This window comes from Platichthys flesus, chromosome 7, assembly GCF_949316205.1.
Source record: "Platichthys flesus chromosome 7, fPlaFle2.1, whole genome shotgun sequence".
NCBI lineage: Eukaryota > Metazoa > Chordata > Actinopteri > Pleuronectiformes > Pleuronectidae > Platichthys > Platichthys flesus.
In genome coordinates this window covers 25,926,339-25,946,354 of record NC_084951.1, presented here as the reverse complement: position 1 = coordinate 25,946,354, position 20,016 = coordinate 25,926,339, and the positions used below count along the sequence as shown (strand labels likewise).

The following is a 20,016-nucleotide window of genomic DNA, read 5'->3' as shown; positions in this document are numbered from 1 at the left end:
CAATTAAAACTGTTGAACTTTACTTCCGTGTGAGTTCATAAAGTTTAACAAGCTGCGCAGTCTCTTTCGATTGGACCAATAGGAGAAGGTCACATGTGGAGCCCTGGACCAATCACAGTCGTCCTTTTGTCCCCCGGGCTCAGGCGGTATAAATTCCCCGTGTAACGGCTGCACTGGTTCAGTTGCTTCCAACGCAGGACAGATTGAGTCTTGTCGCACGAAGCAAATCAGCTTCTCCTCGTTTTTGAATCTTCATTGTTCCAGGAATCATGGTGAGTAGGAAAACACTCTTTAAATCACGTGTTCTCAAATCTCTGGAGTTCAGTTTGACTCAGTTTAAAAAGCAGCTGCAGCTTTTAAAACAGGAAGTGAACGTGACGACGCACCGAGTGGGTGAAGCATCAGAATGTGTGTTTCCGTGGTCGTAGTGGAGTTCGAACCGGAAGCGGCTGAGATTCAAGTGGAGCCGGAGTGTCCTGCTCCTCCTGTCTGGACCTTGATCCAGTTAGAGGAGCTCTCTGGGCTCTCGGCCGCCATCAGGCCTGTTTTACCGCCTGGTTCGAACCCCTGCTGGGGCTGGAGGTTAGAAAGTAAGCTCCAGGACTCGGGAGGTAAAAGTGTCCCTGAACTAAGCCCCTGCGCCGGGTCCCTCCCTGAGAGCAGCCCGGTCTCTGTCTGTCTCTGACGTGACGCAGGCCTGTGGTCTAATCCGCCCATGAGGCTTCAGGCCTCGACCCCACAACCACAGGCCTTTCAGACGACACCTCTGAGAAGCTCCTGCTCTGGTTACATCTCCTCTTTCATGTTTAGTTCGACTCCAGCTGTGTTTGATCAAAATCTCTTTGATGAAGATTCTTTGTCTTCCAAACGAGTTTTTATTTTTCTCCTCCATTAACCACATGTCTGAATAATCAGCTGCTCTGTGGTGTCTTTGTCCAGGAAGCGTTTCCTGCTCAGAGGGTAAATAATGAATGTACATCATCTGTCAGGTGACTCTAATCGAGATGATCCTCACAAGAGCTCCTTTCTTCTCAGATCATGCATTAGCTCCAGGACCAGTGCACATGTGATCCCTTGCTTCAAGCCTGTTTTTCCTCTCTTCAGTTTTATAAATGGATGAATGCATGTGGTTGAATAACATTTCTCTTTCCACAGCGTGAGTGCATCTCCATCCACGTTGGTCAGGCCGGAGTCCAGATCGGTAACGCCTGCTGGGAGCTGTACTGCCTGGAACATGGGATCCAGCCGGACGGACAGATGCCCGGCGGCAAAAAGAGCATCGGAGGAGGAGACGACTCCTTCAACACCTTCTTCAGTGAGACCGGAGCAGGAAAGCACGTCCCCAGAGCCGTCTTCGTGGACCTGGAGCCCACTGTCATCGGTAAGCTGTCATGAAATGTAGAGACCACTGTTACTCTGATTTATTAAATCAAACTTGATTTATTAAATAGTTTCTGACTGACTCTCTTTAGATGAAGTTCGCTCTGGAATCTACCGCCAGCTGTTCCACCCTGAGCAGCTGATCACTGGGAAGGAAGATGCTGCCAACAACTACGCCCGTGGACACTACACCGTCGGCAAAGAGATCATTGACATTGTGCTGGACAGGATCCGCAAACTGGTGAGTAACCTGATCTCAGGCGGAGTTAATTTTACAAATTGACTCAAATCATAATACCTCATATCCTCTCTCTCCAGGCCGACCAGTGCACTGGTCTTCAGGGCTTCCTGGTCTTCCACAGCTTCGGTGGTGGCACCGGCTCTGGCTTCACCTCCCTGCTGATGGAGCGTCTGTCCGTCGACTACGGCAAGAAGTCCAAGCTGGAGTTCTCCATCTACCCCGCCCCCCAGGTGTCCACCGCTGTGGTGGAGCCCTACAACGCCATCCTGACCACCCACACCACCCTGGAGCACTCTGACTGTGCCTTCATGGTAGATAACGAGGCCATCTATGATATCTGCCGCAGGAACCTGGACATCGACCGTCCCTCCTACACCAACCTGAACAGGCTGATCAGTCAGATTGTGTCCTCCATCACTGCTTCCCTCCGTTTCGATGGTGCCCTCAACGTGGACCTGACCGAGTTCCAGACCAACTTGGTGCCATATCCCCGTATCCACTTCCCTCTGGCCACCTACGCCCCCGTCATCTCTGCAGAGAAGGCCTACCACGAGCAATTAACAGTGTCTGAGATCACAAACGCCTGCTTCGAGCCGGCCAATCAGCTGGTGAAATGTGACCCTCGTCACGGTAAGTACATGGCCTGCTGCCTCCTGTACCGTGGAGATGTTGTGCCCAAAGATGTGAACGCCGCCATCGCCACCATCAAGACCAAACGCTCCATCCAGTTTGTGGACTGGTGTCCCACTGGATTCAAGGTCGGCATCAACTACCAGCCGCCCACTGTGGTTCCTGGTGGAGACCTGGCCAAGGTCCAGAGGGCCGTGTGCATGCTGAGCAACACCACCGCCATCGCTGAGGCCTGGGCTCGGCTCGACCACAAGTTTGACCTGATGTACGCCAAGAGGGCCTTCGTGCACTGGTATGTGGGTGAGGGTATGGAGGAGGGGGAGTTCTCTGAGGCCAGGGAGGACATGGCCGCTCTGGAGAAGGATTACGAGGAGGTCGGAGCTGATAGTGTGGGAGACGATGATGAGGAAGGGGAGGAGTATTAATCATGCATACATTCCCTTGTATTTACCTGTGTCATTTTGTTATTAATAAAGTGATTTGACTCGTAATATTGTTTCCTCATTTTCTCTCTTCATATAGATGGATATATATTTATTCTCTTTTTCCACAGAGCCTTTGTTTTACACATTCTAACATTTAGATTATAATGTGTGACCATCTAAAAGATGTGATTTGCTTTGAGCCGATGTTTCTTAAACTCAAAATGTTTCTTCATACGTCAGGAAATGACCGACACTAATCCAGTCTTCCTCCATTAAAAAGCCTTGACCAGCAGCTTTTGACACGAGAGTTCACATCATTTGAGATTTATTTTCAAGAAACAATCTGAGGATTTATGAGTCTTTGTATCGAAGTATCAATCAAAGGTGTTAATCTATAAAACAACTGACAAAATGAGAACATGTGCAGCATTATATAAATATAAGCAAGAGATACCAGTCCAGTGACTTTACCTTTTTAAATGAATGAGTGTGGAAGTGCTCTGTCTGCTGTTTAGTTGTCATTGAGTTCATGATGAAAGCTGGATTATTGCAGCATTTCACAACATGATTTGAAATATGAACCAAGGTGGGGCCTATTTTGTATATTTGTTAAAGCTCACTCCTTTGCAGTGTCCATTTTTTACATGAATTTATTTATTTTAATTTTAAACATAAAACTAACCCCCACTTGGGGGCAGTGGTGTTCAGCAGCTGATGTCTCCATGTTGCATCATGAATTATTGCAGGTCAGATAAACTCGCTTCACTCAGTGACCTGTGCAGCTTTTTGTCTATAAACGTCACTTTCAGATTTCATTTGTATTAATTAAGGTGATTGCTGCTAGAAAGGTGGTGTTTCAAAATACTGAGTTCTGATGTTTCTATCCTGGATCCGTAGATAATGAACCAACATGACACTTCTGACTGATTCATAAAAACATATACACATTCACAAATGTTGTAAAAGTTTTTATTTAATCTGAGTTTTGTAGTTTTGGCCACGTTCAGCCACACAAACACTTGTGACATATTCAGCAATGATATTTAGTTTTATTTGATGCACTAAAACGGACAAAAATGCCTTGAGCATTACACTGACCCGTGTGAAAACTAGTTTTATTGCACGTTCGGCTGAGTTAATCTGCCAGTTTGCTGAATGAACTGAGACAGAATTACCAGTGGAAAATGTTTTCCAATTATTAAATCATAGGAGATTTTTTAAAGGTGCAGCTAAGAACCTTACTTTTTAAAATCCCCATGTATTCACGGCTAAACGAAAAACACGGGGAAAATATTAGACGGCACACATGAAGAGTGCTCCTCTCAATGTAAGACACGGCGTTAAGGATCCTTCCAGCTCACGGTCACGAGGTCATCGGACTTACTCCTTTTGGGAAATAAATAAATTCAGGGGTTGCATATTATCAGAATAATTTGAACGTTGAAAAGATGTGCACTTCAAAATGGTACAAAAACACAGACCCATACACACAAAGTGCCCTCATGCGTACAAAAGTTGATGTTTGGCTCTAAAAGCACAACAGGCCCTGAATATGAAGCAGTGGAAGTTCTCTACACTGGAACATACGTGACAACACTTACAGGCAAACGCGTCATCCCACCTCCTGCTGCTGCTGCTGCGGCTGTATGAATATGATTCTGTCGACTAAAGCAAACATGCTACAACATACAGCCTCCATGTTCTGCTCGCTCATCCTATTGAAGAACCGTCCCAACTCATTTAGAACCTCCCGGGTGTGTAGCAGCAGTGCACAAACACAAACACAGGAGCAGTGAAACTCATTGACCTTCCTGGTTCCATCTCTTACCGCGGCTCAGCTCCCGGACCGAAGCAGCAGCGTGACAGTGGAGGCAGCGAGAGAACAGAATCTTTCACAGTGTCGAACACACATGGACTCAAATACAGATTTTTTTTGCAAATAAAACTCATGATGCTTTGGAGTCTTTCTTAAGACAGTCAAGAGCAACAGGGCGAAAAACAACAACTTGACAGAACATCAGATTCAGTACGCAGCAGTATTTGACACACACAGTTTCAGCCTCCTACTTAACGGATCCTCCTCGGCTGCTCAACCAAACCGTGGACAAAGCAGGTGATCAAAACAACATGGTCACCTTTAAACCCTCCACACGTCTGCTGCAGGTGGAGAGAATATCAAGTCTGTGTATGTGAGCAACGTTCCTGCAGCTGGCAACTACAAACCTGTGACAAAACATAATTATCATTCATCAGGACCACGCCCCAGCAATAAGTGATTCAAAGGTTTGAATGGAAATCTATATAGGGATGAGGGGAGGAGGATGAAGGGATGAGGATGAAGGGATGAGGGTGGGCCCTCTACTTTTCTCTTTCTCCAGGAGGGTGAACAAAGAGATGCTGTGACGTGTGAACCAGGTAAATGTTGACGGGTGACTAGAGGTGGAAGCGTGGCCCTGCTCCTGAACCTAAGTTCACTAGTTAACTAACTTGTTAACTTCATACGTGTATTTTTTAAACCTTTTTTCTTTTTCTTTGTGTCACCCTGCTGCCGCCCTCCAGCCCCCCCACCCTTTAACACACACCTCCAGATCCAGATGAATCATGTCAGTCAATGTCCTTCACTTCCTCTCAGCTCTGGAAAGAGGAAAGAGCTTCACACAGTCACACCGAGAAAAACCTTGAGCAGAGCTGTGGCCGCCTGCATGGGGCTCTGCTCCTCCACCTCCTCTTCCTCCTCTTCCTCTTCCCCTTCCTCCTTCTCCTTCTCCCGCCAGTAGCCTTTTTCCATCTCTGCTCCTTTCTGAGGAGGGACGCTATCTCTCTCCATCACCGCAGGCGACCTGCAGCGAACCGATTTAGACAATTAATACAACACCTCTTATATAAACACAGACACACACACACACACACACACACACACACACAAACACACAGAATAAATCAATACAATTCTTAAACCTAAAAAGAATAGATGTGAGAAAGTGAATAAAATCAACTAAAACCTTAAATATGAATATTGTGCTTGAATCTAGAATCAGTGAATCTAAAAAGAGAAACCAAATAACATTCTAAAATATAAACAAAAGGACAAATAAGTAATTAAAATTCACTTGAAAGACAGATTAGGGTTATTAATATAAAAGGTCGGTCTTCAGACTCGTTTTCATAGATAGAGAAAACGTGAATAAAAGTGTGATTTCACCACGTCACTTGTTCAAAATGGCGACCTGTAGATCACCTGACGTGGAGGAAAACATCTCATGACAAAATGTGAACGAAGAGAATGGCCAGGCCGATGTTGAGCAGGATCACCATGCAGATCATGATGGTGTTCGGGCCCTGGAAGAACAAAGAGGTGGTCGTGAGGACAGTGGTTGTAGTTGTCATTACTGCAACGGATCATAAACCTAAGAATCAGATCGTGGATCAGATCATAATTAAAGAACCAGGGGCGGATCTAGTTTTTTTTCTAAATTGGGGGCCACAAAGGGGCCACCATTTACCTATGGGCTCTGAAGGATGCGGCCCCTGAACTGAGCATGAACTTTGAGCTAAATGCTAATTTTAACAAACACTATTAATATCTATTTTGACCCGCTGGTGGTGCTCTAAGTAAAAGACCATATAAGTCTTTAGGGTTCATCCTCTGGGGAGCGAGAACGTCAGAACAAAATATCATGACAACTTTCCTGGTATAGTTTAGATATAAAAAGAAATCATGGAAACTGACATTCCTGAAATAATCGAACACTGGATGTGTATTTACCTCCAGCTCCAGAGACTCTGCAGTCGCCTCCTCACGCGGGCTGGACACAATGGGCTTCAGTCGACTTTCCACTTTGGGATCCACCTTCGGAACCGGTTTAGCAACGACGGCTTCCACCTGCTTTGGTAGTGCTTTAGGTTCAGGGGTGGGTGCAGGTTTCGGGGACGGAGCTGGACTGGGTTGCCATTTCGGTTCCGGAGCTGGGCTGGGTTGCCGTTTTGGTACCGGAGCTGGACTGGGTTGCCGTTTCGGTACCGGAACTGGGCTGGGTTGTCGTTTCGGTAACGGCTTTGTCTCTGCTTTGCTGGACGGCCTGCTCACCTCCCTGGACTCCACCTTGTTCTCGGAGATGATGGGCGCTGGCTCTGGGACTGGTGGGGCTCTCTCAGGTTGGATCTCTGCGGGTTTGGGCTCGGGGGTGACAGCTTTGGGCGCCTTGGCAGAGGGGCGCGGAGCTTCTTCTTCATCATAGTGGGAGATGAGGCTATTCCTTACTGGGGCCACGGGAGACTCGTCCGGAGCTTTGGACTCTGACTCAAACTTCTGCAGGGGCTTGATCTCCAGGTCGGAGCCCTGCTCGTTCTTGCTGCTCTGACGGCTGGGGGTCCGAGAGGGGCCGCGGCTGCTGGGCCCCCCTCCTCCTTCAGGGGCAGCTGGAGCAGGGTTTGAAGGGGTGGTGGGGCGACTGCTGGGCCGGCTGTTGGGTTTACTGCTTCCTCTGCTGCCACCACCTTTACTGGTTCTGTCCTCATTCCAGCTCCCTGGACTGAGGAGTTTAGGGTCTTCCTTGCTGATGATGCCCAGGCTGGGGGAGGGCGTGCGGCCTGGAGAAGAGCCAGGCCTGAGGCTGTCCAGTTCATTCATGAGGGGGCTCTCGGGCGGGGTCGGCGGGGGCTCCTCCTCAGACAACAGCGGCTCATGCATGACAATGTCTGTGTTCTCGCTGCCCTCCACCACTTCCTGGAACATCCTCTTCTTCAGATACTCAGGACCTGGGGGAGACCAGGGATGTCACCACGTTACTTTAATCTTATCCATTGTTTTAATAATCACTATCACCTCTGGTTCTAGTTTAAGAAAGAAGATGAGAACAAAAGCAAACACTTTACCTGAGTAAATGAGGAGTACATTCACTCAGGGGCTATACTTCAGTAGATATGTATTTTACTTTCTTTTTTATACTACTTTGTACTTTAATTCCTCAAGTTGAAATAGTGTACTTTTTACTAAACAACATTTATTGGACATTTCCTTACACACAAAGGTGTGAGTGTTCATGGCAGAGACAGAAAGCAGCAGATATTAATATGGATCAGGCCTTTCCTACACAGACACAGCTGTATCTATATATATATATATCAGTTCCTCACAGTTTATTTTCTGAACTGTGAGGCTGCATCATTGTTTTCCCCAGTGAAACTAAACCAGATGGTGCAGATACTGACACATGATGTGTGTTGCCTGTGTAGCTATCTCCTTGGTAAGAGATCTCTGACGGAGCAGTGCACAACAGAACATCATCCATTTGTTGTATTAGTCAGTTCCTGCAGGAAGCCACTTCGCTGGATGTGTCTGATGCCTCTACGCTCCGCTGGGGGAGAAAGCAGGAGGAAAGTGCTAGAGGCTCCAAAATGGCTGCTCCTGCTGTTGTGTGTTACCAGAGTCGCAATGAAACTGATATGATCCCTTCTGCCCAATAAGACGTTCCTTTTTTAGACATTCAAATGCGACTAATCTTGTCGTTAGCCTCGGCCGAAGGATCTACCGGCACAAGCTGGAGGGATGTACAGGGACAGAAATATCAAATTTATGGCCTTCGGGGTGGGGTGGGGGTGTGGGGGTGTATGTGCACAAAGGGGCAAAGATTAAAGAAACTGATGTGTGAGAGAGAACTGCTTTGTGTGCTACTGCCAGGAGCACGCACAACTGAAACTGATCCTGTGAGGTGCGACTGTCCGCAAGGATGGTAAAAACTTAACGTTCAATAACGCCAGAGTGCAAATGGACCACCAAACTATTTATATCAACGAATATGAGATGAAGGTGAGGATTTCTGCGTGGATTCATGTCACACAGGAATTTGTTAAATGTAATTATGAACATCCTATTATAGAAAAATGTTGAGAACAGGAAGCGCTGTATTATCTTTTTTCAAGGAGGTGACGTTGGTATTGGTTCGATCCATTTTGCGGAACTCCTCACATCTAGTTCCGGTTCCCACTGACCTGGTTGGTAGAAGGAGGGGGAGAGCTCCTTGGCGACCAGCCGGGCGATGCTGGACTCGCTGTTGGACGCCTGAGATGCCTGTTCAGCTCCGTCCGACTTGGCCTTTGCGTGGGTCGTCCTGCAGGGGGGGGGGGGGGGGGAGAGAGAAGCAACGCAATTCACAATTCATTGAAAGCATCAGCGGCAACGGATTCCTGCATGAAAATAGCATTTGTGTAAGTATCTTGCTCTGCACATAGTTTCATGTACGCAGTTGGTTAACTCAGCTGCCACTGGACCATATTACCCAAACCAGTGCAGTTCCAGTCCACTTCATTCTTTCTAGACTCTATAGTGGATCTGATCTGGATGGTGGATCATGATCTTGCTGGCTGCTGACCATGGACTATGATTGCAGCAGGACTGCTTTACATATAGTATTGAAGTTAACCTTCAAAATGTTGACCCTCATCCATGCTGCTAGAACTTGAATCTTTATGATGTTCTCCTACACGTGGCATCTATTGCCCTTCTGTCCGTCCTGGGAGAGGGATCCTCACATGTGGCTCTCTCTGAGGTTTCTACGTATTTTTTCCCTGTAAAAGGGTTTTTAGTAGTTTGTCCTGACTCTTGCTGAGGGTTAAGGACAGAGGATGTCACACCCTGTTAAAGCCCTATGAGACGAATTGTATTTTGTGAATATGGGCTATACAAATACAATTTCATTGATTGATTGATTGATTGATTGACCCAATTTGACCTCTGACCATTATTTTTTACCAATTTTGAAATGATTTGCTGAGGCTTTCTTCATATAACATGTTCCTGAAGGGCTTTGTGATGTCACAGCTTTGTGAGGTCACAGCGACCTTGACCATGCCCTTCAAAATCAAATCAGGTCGTCCTGGAGTCTAACGTTTGTACCAAGTTTGAGGAAGTTCCCTCAATGTGTCTGTGAGGCTCTTGTTTTCTGATGCAAATGAGTTTGTGAAATCAAAATGAATTTCTGAGTTCAACTGAACATTTGATTTAAAGAACACAGTGAAGCGTCAGAGGGAAACTAGAGGGATCGACCACGTCAGCAGGGTTCATCCTCTGGGGTCCATGACTTTCAACAACGTGGAGATCCATCCCATAGTTGTCGGGATATTTCAGTCTGGACCAAAGTGGTCGACCCGTTGACTGAAAAAGCTGGCAGCTGCGAGGCTGCTGTAATTTGTGCCACATTAACTGGGAGAATTACTGATTGTGATTACTCTGAGGATACTTGTCATACTGTAACTTTACCCTGAGCTGGAAATAGTCTCCCAGTCTCCCAGTCCACTTGACAACTCAGCGGGGAAGTTGCTTCCCACTGGAACAATTACAGACTCCTGGGGTTTCCTGTTTTGATCGATGAGCTCCACCTGTCCTCACACAGTGTGCACCCCCTCTTCCACGAACATCCTCACAACCTCACACGTTACAACTGAAACACGCAGCTGCTGTTTAGCTGTTTACAAATTATTACACATAAATCCTTACGGGGGAGAGGATCCCCATTGATATCAATCACTCCTTAAATACTCACCTTGACCTTAGCCATTACAACGAAAGCAATTTTTTTACCAAAAGTAGAATAAGATGTAGTTGTGACCTTGGTTGATAATCCCAAGGAGGAGAAATGAGAAATATCACTCGTTCCCACAAAAACAATCATCTAATAAATGTCTCTCAGGTTTCTGTCATTCAGGTCGTTCTTATCAGACTGATGTTTGTTCAAATCTTCACGGTTCTGATGAGTTTGGTTTTTATTTATTATTTTATGATAAGTTCATAAGATCCTGATTATCGTCACATTAAGATTTCTGCAGTCCCTTTGTTCTCTGTGATGTTTCATCAGACAACAGAGGAAGTGGATAGAGAGCTCTGCAGCGTCACTGGGAACACATCGCTCTCGTCCAGCCGAGCTACACTGGCTCCCCGGTCCACTGCAGAATTCATTTTAATTAATTATCACCTTCGAATCATCACAGGATCTGTCTCCGCTTTGTATTACAGCCCTTTGAACCCGTCACTCTGATGGGCATCATGTCTTTATGGTTGTAGCTCCGACACTGTGGAACAACATCAGCAGAACCAATGCCTCAGTTTAAAAGGTCGTTAAAAACTCTGCTGATTTTTCATTGTTTTTAATTTCTTTAAATGCTTTAAAACGTTTTTATTTGATTGTTTTAATTACTTTTTTTATCACGTTACTGATCTGGCTTTTCTAGGATGTGCTAACTTTGCACATATACTTTATTTGTGAAGCACCTTGTAGATCTGTAACTGTTTTGAAAGGCACCAAATATTATTATTATTATTATTGTGGGAAGTAAAACAAGGAAGAATATCTGTCTTGGTGGAAAAAAATTATTCAACCAAAGCATGTTCTGTCCCTTTACATTGTATAACTGCTGCAGCCTGTGTCCGAGTGTCTCTGCAACCAAACATGACATTTGACACTGTGACCTAAATACCCCTTGTGCTTTTAGGGTCGCCCGCTGGAGATGCCTGTTGCACATGAGCTGCAGCAAGAGACTCTGCCCCGCTCACCACCCACAGCTTGTCTGAGATCACAGAATGATCTGAAGCATAAATCTTTATGTAACGTATATCCTGAGCAATAAAAGCCTTTCTTCTCTCGCACGTCCTTCTGTTCTGCTGGTTTTTCACCATCTGTTTCTCGTCAGGCTGCAGTTGTCCTGGAGGCCGCTGATGGCAAGAGATATTCTGTCATTCTGGCATGTGCCACTGGATCTGTGTGGAAGGTCCTGTTCCAATGTGCAGTGTGTGTCTGTGTGTGTGTGTGTGTGTGTTGCTGTGTGTGTGAAGGACAGAGGGAGAGTGACAGAGTGAATTGGTCCCTTTAAAAAGACGAATAAATCACTTCACGATTACTACATGTAAGAAGTTGTCAGCTATTCCCAAAAAGTTGTCAACTTGTCGATTAATCTCTGGAGGCGGATTCTTTCCCACGGATGTCGATGTGCGTGAGAGAGCTATGATGTCATCAGGTCTGTGATTGGACGTTTAGAGAGTTCTGTGTTTGTCGTCTGCCTTCACTGTCGGTGCTCCTCCTCGCTCACTCGGCTGCTGCTAGCATGACGAGCTCCAGTCGGTTATGTACAACGCTGGTATTGATGTTATACGTACACCAGTGATTTTAGTCGAGCATCTGAATCTGGTTGTTTCTTTCCAGCTCCTGCAGCAGCTCCAGCAGCCACACTGCAGTGTTGAGCTGCTGTCAGACAGGCACTGGACTCCAGGTTATCTCCTGACATTATCCTGTGGGACTGTTTGTGAGAACGCAAAGGTCCGAGTGCGTCTCTCTGGAATTTCTCAGGACTTTCTCCAAGCAGTCCCCAAGAAAATACATTTATGTCCAAAACAAAAAACAAAAATCAAAAAGTATCTCAGGAGGAAATAAAATTCCCAAACTCCTCAGAAAGTCGGAGCACCAATCGTGCGGACACTCTCCGGACAAGGCTTTGAAATCACGCATTACAACTGCGACCTGTCACCTGCTCGTCAACAACAGCAGCGCCCCCTACTGCATACGTGCTGTAGGTACCACTGCCACAGCTTTAACCCTGCAGCGGCCTGAACCCCCACATGAACGACTTGACTCCGGCGATGCCCCGGGTGAAGTGGTTTTGTTGCTCGCTGGGAAAACCCTATTAGCTGCTAAGTGCAACATTGTCAAGAGGTCACACAAGGACTAGCTTCAGAGATCTCATCTAAATACTCACCGGCTATTTTCTCCTCTGGGACTTTATTACTCATTAAACAAGTAACTTATAAAAACAGGCGGTATAGTCCCACCCTGAGGTCAGACCTGAACCGCGTTTACAAATGTTACGGCACAAAACACTGGAATCAGCAGAACACTGTGTAATCCAAGCTGCACAACTAAAGCTAGGTGTGGTACATATATACACTAACCCTTTATACCAAGGCAGTTGCTTATGAGCTGTGTAATATTTATATCCGCGGAACCATTTGACACCACTGCTGACACAAGCTGGTCTCAGACCTGTGATCTCTAACTGTCAAGAAGAGGAGCTGCAGTTTACAGTCGCTGACAAAAACTGTCTACAAGCAGTCTACGCTGCAGAGTTGTGTTGTTGAGGAAGAGTTGTGCGACTGTGGGGCGAGTTTTCGATTTGCCTCAACTGGACAAATGTGAGAGAAACAATAAAAGAGCCAGTGTGAGTTAGTGTAAGCACACAGTCTGTGTGTGTGTCTGTGAACAGGCAGGAAAGATGGAGGCTGGAGAGAAGGGGAGGGGAGGGCGGGGGGGATAATCAGCTGTTGCATTCCCCTGTGATTGTGATACAGCAGGAGTGTGCGTGTCCATATTTAGTCAGGGCTCCTCTGTGACCGCAGGGCCCCTGTGTGTGCGTCATTTACACCCCGTCTTGCCACACAGGTCCTCCTCCAGACGCGCGGCTGCCGGCCCACGCAACACAACAATGTCCACAGAGCGTCCGGGTGCAGACGTGTACCTCTCTGCTCTGGAAGAGGCCGGGTCTGGCTTCCCAGGCAGTGCACAGGTTGTATTTATAACCGTCCGCGCCTTTGCCAGAGGATCACAGAGCGTCCAGGAGATGTGTCATGTCTCCACTGCTTATATAACACAGGACTTTAGTTTAATATTCATGTTACACTGCGGAGTAGTTTTCATCATAGAAGACTCGAGAAGTATTCATATCCAGTACTTCAGGGAAAGAACAAATATAGCTGCTTCCTGACGTGCACTGAACTCCGGATAATCTCCCGACTTTCTCAAGAGTTTCTCCAGAGTTTCTCCGGCTGGTTCCACTCAGCTGAATGTCTGAAGTGGATCAAAAGTGGAGCCGCACATGTGTTGATGATGTGCTGATAACAGAAACTCGTGATCTCTGCAGCAGAATGAATACGTCATGTCCTGGTTCTGTCTGCAACCCCCCCCCCTGCAGATTCCTGGTTGCTGTTGTGAGCGAGCTGAGCAGAAAACCCTTCGCTCGGTTGCTCATGTGTTAAAGACAAACTGCGGAGAAGGTCCGGACCCAGTTCTGTGCACATGCTCCGGAATTCACGTCTGAAAACGACTCATGAGAATGTATAAATACTACAAGTAGGAGTCCCTCGTTCAAACTCCCACTTGAAGAATCACAAGTCATAGTTTTCTCTCTGCAGAAAGTGACTCCAGGCCGTTGTTTTAACTACTTTATTAATAGTTTGGTAGTTTAGTTCAGAGGTCAGGCTGCGCCGAACCCTAATCCTAAAGATACATAAAAAAGGATTTCAGAAGTTTTTCTGATGTATCCTGTGTTTTTTTTTGTAATATTCTGGTTCATAATTTCATAAACACACCAAGTGCTTGCTTCCATTGTGCCGGTCCAGGTGCCTGAAGATGAGCTGTGAGCGTGAAGCACTGACACGATGCACACTGGCCCATTACTGCTTATCCTCACAGCACAATATTTAGATTTGGATCTGCTGGGACGGGGGTCTGCGCTCCGTCAGAACAAGTCTGTAAACACGGAGCTTATTTCAGGTGCTGAGGACGATGTGGACAAAAACACTGCGTCCATGTACGGTCACAGACAAACTCAAGTTCACGTGTGTACGGTCCATTTTTCTTTTGTGTCAGTTGTATTTTTGTGTCTGGATTGATTTGTCTTGTTGACCTCGGGGGTTGTTCTGCTCGCTAGTGAGGTTTTGTCTTACAGTGTCTCATGTGCTCCCAGTTCAGGAATAGAGGATCATTATTATATATATATATATATATATATATATATATATATATATTATATCCAATGTAGAGACTCATGATGGGCTCTGGGTGTCAAGCGTCTGATAGGAAATTCCTTTGGTCCCTTTAGCCTGTGTACTTATTATTTCTTATTTATAATAATAATTTAAAATAATATACGTATAGGTCAGTGGGCGGCTCAGAATAAATTTAGTGTCTGGTTTTTATTTTTTGTCTCGTTCACTTTCTCTGTTCACGGAACTCTTTGAAATCTCATCTCCAAAACTTTGTCTGTTTGAAAAGCTCAAGGAAAGTTTGATTTGTTTTTATTTTAGTTTTTAAGTTATTTTAAGAGCTTTATCTTTTAATAACGTCCCTTTAATCAACTGCTTTGTCTGGTTTTATAATATTTTGGATCTGGACCCTATAGATTCCATCACTGATTGTGTTTGGAAAAAGAAGCACAACTTGAGAAGCTGTTGATCGTTTGTTTCCTCGGACTCTTCTTACCTGGAAGCAGCGATCTCGGCCTTCTGCTTTCCGATGGCCGCCGCCCTCTGAGCTCCCTCCACCGCTCGCTCCACCTTCTGCTTGATCTTGGTTCCCTTCAGCTGGATCACCCTCTTCTTCATGGCTTTCACCAGCATGTTGTTCATGTACTTGCCCTCCTCCTTCCCTCCCTCTGCGAAGGTGGTGCTCCCGTAGCCGTGTCTCTGGTTGTTCATCCACTCGCCCTCATACTTCAGCCCGCTGGACCTTTCGCTTATTCCGTATCCCGAGCGCTTGTCGTTCTTCCACTCGCCCATGTAGACCTCTGTGGTGGTGGCGTCGATGTCGGCCTCCACGGGGGGGAAATCCTCGGCCCCGGCCAGGCTCTCGTCCCCGATGCTGATGGTGGAGTTGGTGTCGCTGGCGTTGGAGCTCAGGGCGGATTCTGTCCTCAGGAAGCTGAGCTTACTCTTCTGGCTGGAGAGCGAGTTGCTGGAGTCGGACTTCCTCAGCTTGCCGAGCAGAGAGCCCCTGCGAAACAGACCCTTCTTCTTGGGTTTCACGGCCTCGGGGTCCACCTGGAGCGTGAGGGCGAAGCCCCCGCGGGACGGTCCCAGGTGGGTGGGGGTGGCGACTTGCGTCTCCTCACCGGAGGCGTTGGTGGTGGTGATGAGGGGGATGTCTTGTTGCAGGACGGTGCCGTTGCTGTGCTCGCTGCGCAGGGAGGTCAAAGAGGTGCGGAGCGGGGAGCGGACCACGGCCGCCATCCCGTAGGGGACGCTCTGACGAACACCATAGCCGTGCCGCATCCCACCGGTGAACTGACCCTGGAAAGTACCTGCAAACATCAGAGGACAGGGACTTTATTATTATTTAGAAATAAAAAAGAACTTTGGCACTGAACTGGTTTGAATCCTACTTAAAGCACAGGGATTATTCACCTGAGCAGAGAAACACAATCATATGGGATTCCTCAAGGCTCTATACTGGGGCCTCTCCCGCTCAACATGCTCCCACTTCCACAGGTAATGGAAAACAACTAAATATGTTACCACAGTTTTGCAGATGACACAAAAATGTACACGACCAGGGAACTTTAATCCATTAGAGCATCAGACTAATCAAATCAGCTTGAATCTGTTAAGTTAAAAACCACGAGCCAGACATCTTGGTGTAGCCATAGACTCAAACATTCTTAAGTCATCTTATTACCACCTTAAGAACATATCTAGGTTTAAGGGACTTATTGCTCAGCAGGATTTGGTGAGTCTTGTCCTTGCATGGTGTGTTCACAGGTCTCTCTAAAGAAACGATCAAGAAAGTGGATCTCCTCTCTCCGGTTCTGAGATCTTTACACTCCTACTCTTGGTTTGTAAAGCACAGAATGGTTTAGGGCCCACATCTATTTCTGATCTGCTGCCACGTTATGTTCCCGACCCCTCAGCACGTCGGGAACAGGTCGGCCTTCTGTCCCCAGAGTCAAAACTAAACATGGAGAAGCAGCGTTCGGTTTCTACGCTCCACACATGAGAACTGATACTTTCACATTTTGCCTCCAGCGTCATCATCTAGTCAAAATGAGTCCACAACTTTGTAACCTACAAAAGTGAACACAATCTTAACTCCTGCGTTCAGTGTTGATTAGCGTTGTCGTTGCCTGAGCCTGTTTCTGGTCCCCGTGTTAACTCGTTGACGCTATGGAGAGAAAATACTTCCCTCTATAGAAAACTGCTCAAACGTTTATTCGTGCCGAAGTGTCGTGCGGGAATCTTCGGTGTGAAAAGGCTCCGTCAGTCAAGCACTCGCTGACAAGTCATGTCTGGGTTCGGGCTCACGCTAAAATTGACATGCGTGTGGATTAAAGTGAGCTCGAGGCCTCAGCCCGTGAGGCCAGGAGGGCATGAGGGCTTGTGGGCTATTATTACATCCTGACATCTGGTGCTATCACATCCACCCCCCCCCCCCCCCCCCCACCGCCATGTCCAGCCCAGTGGGCTTCAGGCTGATGAGTCAGCTGGTACCGAGGGAAACGACCGCTAACCCGGACCATCGATGTTCTACATGTCCGACGTGGTTCATTCAACCAACACGTTAACATTCAGGAAGTCGGAGCGTTCAGGAAACACCAGAAGCTTCCAGAGAGATTAAAGGACGGAAACAAGGAACTTGAGATAAGAAGGAAATAAAAAACAAGTAATTTCAGTTAATTTCAGGTCAAAGTTAATGTTGAACAATGTAGTTCATACATCAATATGATATTATACTGCATTTATTTACAAACTAAAGTAACTTTGCAGATTTGGGTTATAAATAAAATACAGTTTATAGATTTTTACAGATTAAAATTAGAAATAAAGTAGTTAACTGCAGATTTATTAACAGTTACATGACAGGGTTGTGTTAAAATATCTAAGTATATTTACAGATTTTAACACAACCCTGTCATGTAGTGTCACTTATTGGAATATATTATATTATCATATAAGCCAATAATCCGATATATAATATCATAACACAAAGGGGTGGAACTCTGCTTTAGTTCACTTTATTATTTCCTTTTCAAACTTTTGAAAGAACCCCCCCCCCCCCCATAGTAATATAGTTATTCATATGTAATTCAACGATCTGAGTTATTCCACCTGCGTTCCTGATGGAACACTTTCACCAAACGGAAACGTTCCTGTGGGGTTTGGATTTCCAGAGCAGCTCCTGACTGACAGCAGCAGAGTGATATTTTCTTCTGGTTACATCGACGTTATGAACCTCGATGATCTTCTTCGCTCGTTTGTTTTCGTGTCATCTGCAATGAACTTAGTTCTCTGAACCATAATGGACCACGCAAATTAGCTTGATGTGTAAAGTTAAGTAATTTAGAAGTGGAAAGTAAAGTACAGGTACAGGTACATGAATTTTATGTGTAACTTGTAAAGTAATTTTTCTAAATTCAGATTTATTATTCAAAATATAACCAGCAGTTGTTGAAGAACTCCCAGCTGAAATCTGATTGGCCTCTGAAGTCCCCCTGTCCTCTCAGAAGAAAGTAAACAATTCACTTATACGAACAATAAATAAGTTATAATAATATTTTTTTTAAAGTACACAATGTGCTTGAACGTGGAACAATTTATTTAAATATGTATATAGTATATTTAAAGAAGTGTGGTTCTGCTCAGAGCTAACGAGGAATGTGTCATCTTTCTGAATCAGGTTTCTTGCAGGGAACATGTAATTGGCTCTTCTGTGTAAACCGGGGCCCCTGATATAGAAACTCCTGGTTCCACCAAAGTAGTGAGAATGAAACATGGTTAATAAATAACAATAATTGTACACGTCTCTATTTATGCGGCTCCTTTAAAAAAACACCAACATGGTGTGTTACAAGTTAAACATATAAATAAAGTTGTCTATTAATAGGTCAAACTTCCAGATGAATCTATAAATGCTCACTTTGCATACGTGTTGTACTTTAAGTATATATTTATGTCAAATGTCAAATGCATGACTTTGACTTGCTGTATTTCTACACAGTTGTACTTTAGGTCAAAGATCAACGAGCTGCGTGTCCTCCAGTGGCTCTTACCTCCGTCAGCATATGTTTCTGTTCCGTATCCATCCTGAAGTCCGTTATTCCACGTCCCCTCGTACTTGGCTCCGCTGCCCACACTGAGCCGGACGCCATATCTCCCCTTGAAGCCATGAGTCCATTCCCCTTTGTAAATCCAGTGTCCTTTGGATTCCACCCCCAGACCATGACGCTTCCCCTGCGACCAGTAGCCCTCGTAGGTGTTCCCACTGGGCCAGGTGTAGACCCCCACCACCTCGAAGCCGTAGTTCCAGGAGCCGGAGAACTCGCCCTGGCCCTTGGGTCCGGTGCAGATGCCGTGGCCGTGGGCCTTGCCCCCCTCCCAGCCTCCGCAGTAAGCTCCACCGTCGTCGAACTCGAAGCGACCCCCGCTCATGCCTCCGCCGCTGCGCAATTACGCGCGGGTCAGAAAGGAAAGCTGTGTTAGCTGGATGAAGGCTGGAGCTCCGTCAGTGAGACTTCACCTCCACCTGACATGAACACGGACCGGAGGTGTCCTCAGGGCTCGGTCTGTCCCGGTGTCTTCCTCTGGACTTGGTTTGTGTCCATGAAGGACGCACTTTATTTGGATCCAGATTCTTCCAGCGCTGGATTCTTCATGAACGATCGACTCCACACACACTTAGTTTCTAGAGTAAATTACACATCTGGAGCAAATAACTTGTTGTTACGATCGAATGGATTTGTGTCTGGATGAGTCTGGATGAGGAGCCGGAGATCTTACATGGCCTCAGAGAAACAGCCCCTCTCTCTCCCCCTGTCCTGTCCCTGCTGCCACCAGCTATCTCCTGACAGTCGCTGCTGTTGGAAATATTTCAGCAGACCTAACAAGGCTAACCCTCCCCCCACACCCCCCCTCACCAAACACACACAGTCACACACACACACAGAGACACACACTTCCAAAAATACAACCCAATCCTTGACTCTGCCTCTGTAAGGAACCCTGCCAGAGGAGTCTTGCCACTTGGGGACTGGACACTCGGGACTCTGCTCTCTTTGCCCCGCACTCACAGACCTACACTCATTCTTAACAGTGTTTGAGTGGAGAGAGAAACCAGGCAGTTAAATAATGTTCCTCTCGTGTTCCTCTCATGTTCCTCTCATGTTCCTCTGTGGCTCGTCTGCACGGTTCTCCACAGATCTTATGGAACAGGATGATATTTTTACAATCCTCCGAAAATAAATAAATAAAACTAAAGCCTTTGTGTCTGTGGTTGATGTTTTTACAGTTTTATTGCTTTATTATAACATTATATTCAGCTTTTTATATGAATATCTCATACTGGATGGCACAGGATCTCAATAGCTTCTGATTAAAGGACTTCCAACAATCAATCAATCAATCAATCAATCAATTTATATCTACCTGCAGTGTTCATTATATTCTGCTAGAAGATCGACTCGCTGTCGCTTAAAAAAAGTTGCAACCAAATTCTTGAAGTTCACAAGAAGTTGAGATAAAAGAGGTGAATGTTGCAGCTCGTTAGTCCCTCTGCTGGACAACACAGGGAACTGCACCAACGTTATTTCACC

General features: G+C 46.1%; 2 protein-coding genes across 3 annotated transcripts; one reads left to right on the top strand and one right to left on the bottom strand.

The window, feature by feature from the left end:
* Positions 1-155: 155 nt before the first annotated feature.
* Positions 156-2,742, top strand: LOC133956140 (tubulin alpha chain-like). The gene is made up of 4 exons (XM_062391003.1): positions 156-272; positions 1,156-1,381; positions 1,473-1,621; positions 1,699-2,742. Exons 1-4 carry the CDS (start codon positions 270-272, stop codon positions 2,674-2,676), a joined length of 1,356 nt encoding a protein of 451 aa, XP_062246987.1. The 5' UTR covers positions 156-269; the 3' UTR covers positions 2,677-2,742.
* An 889-nt stretch (positions 2,743-3,631) lies between these two features.
* Positions 3,632-19,267, bottom strand: jph2 (junctophilin 2). 2 transcript variants are annotated; one of them, XM_062390977.1, is made up of 6 exons: positions 18,478-19,267; positions 14,919-15,735; positions 8,668-8,786; positions 6,443-7,434; positions 5,904-6,015; positions 3,632-5,516 (listed from the first exon to the last, which is right to left on the bottom strand). In XM_062390977.1, the coding sequence occupies exons 1-5, from the start codon at positions 18,854-18,856 to the stop codon at positions 5,935-5,937; spliced, it is 2,388 nt and encodes a 795-aa protein (XP_062246961.1). In that variant the 5' UTR covers positions 18,857-19,267; the 3' UTR covers positions 3,632-5,516; positions 5,904-5,934. The 2 variants fall into 2 exon arrangements, with proteins under 2 accessions (XP_062246961.1, XP_062246960.1); XM_062390976.1 differs by having other exon boundaries at positions 5,915-6,015.
* Positions 19,268-20,016: the final 749 nt, after the last annotated feature.

Excerpts from the sequence above, each read along its gene's own strand:
- LOC133956140 (XM_062391003.1), top strand. Across the intron at positions 1,382-1,472 it reads CCTGGAGCCCACTGTCATCG|ATGAAGTTCGCTCTGGAATC; the intron begins GTAAGCTGTCAT and ends GACTCTCTTTAG. Across the intron at positions 1,622-1,698 it reads TGGACAGGATCCGCAAACTG|GCCGACCAGTGCACTGGTCT; the intron begins GTGAGTAACCTG and ends CTCTCTCTCCAG.
- jph2 (XM_062390977.1), bottom strand. The coding sequence starts at position 18,856 with ATGAGCGGGGGTCGCTTCGAGTTCGACGACGGTGGAGCTTACTGCGGA. Across the intron at positions 8,787-14,918 it reads GCCGAGATCGCTGCTTCCAG|GACGACCCACGCAAAGGCCA; the intron begins GTAAGAAGAGTC and ends CCCCCCCTGCAG. Across the intron at positions 7,435-8,667 it reads CCCCTCCTTCTACCAACCAG|GTCCTGAGTATCTGAAGAAG; the intron begins GTCAGTGGGAAC and ends GGTCTCCCCCAG.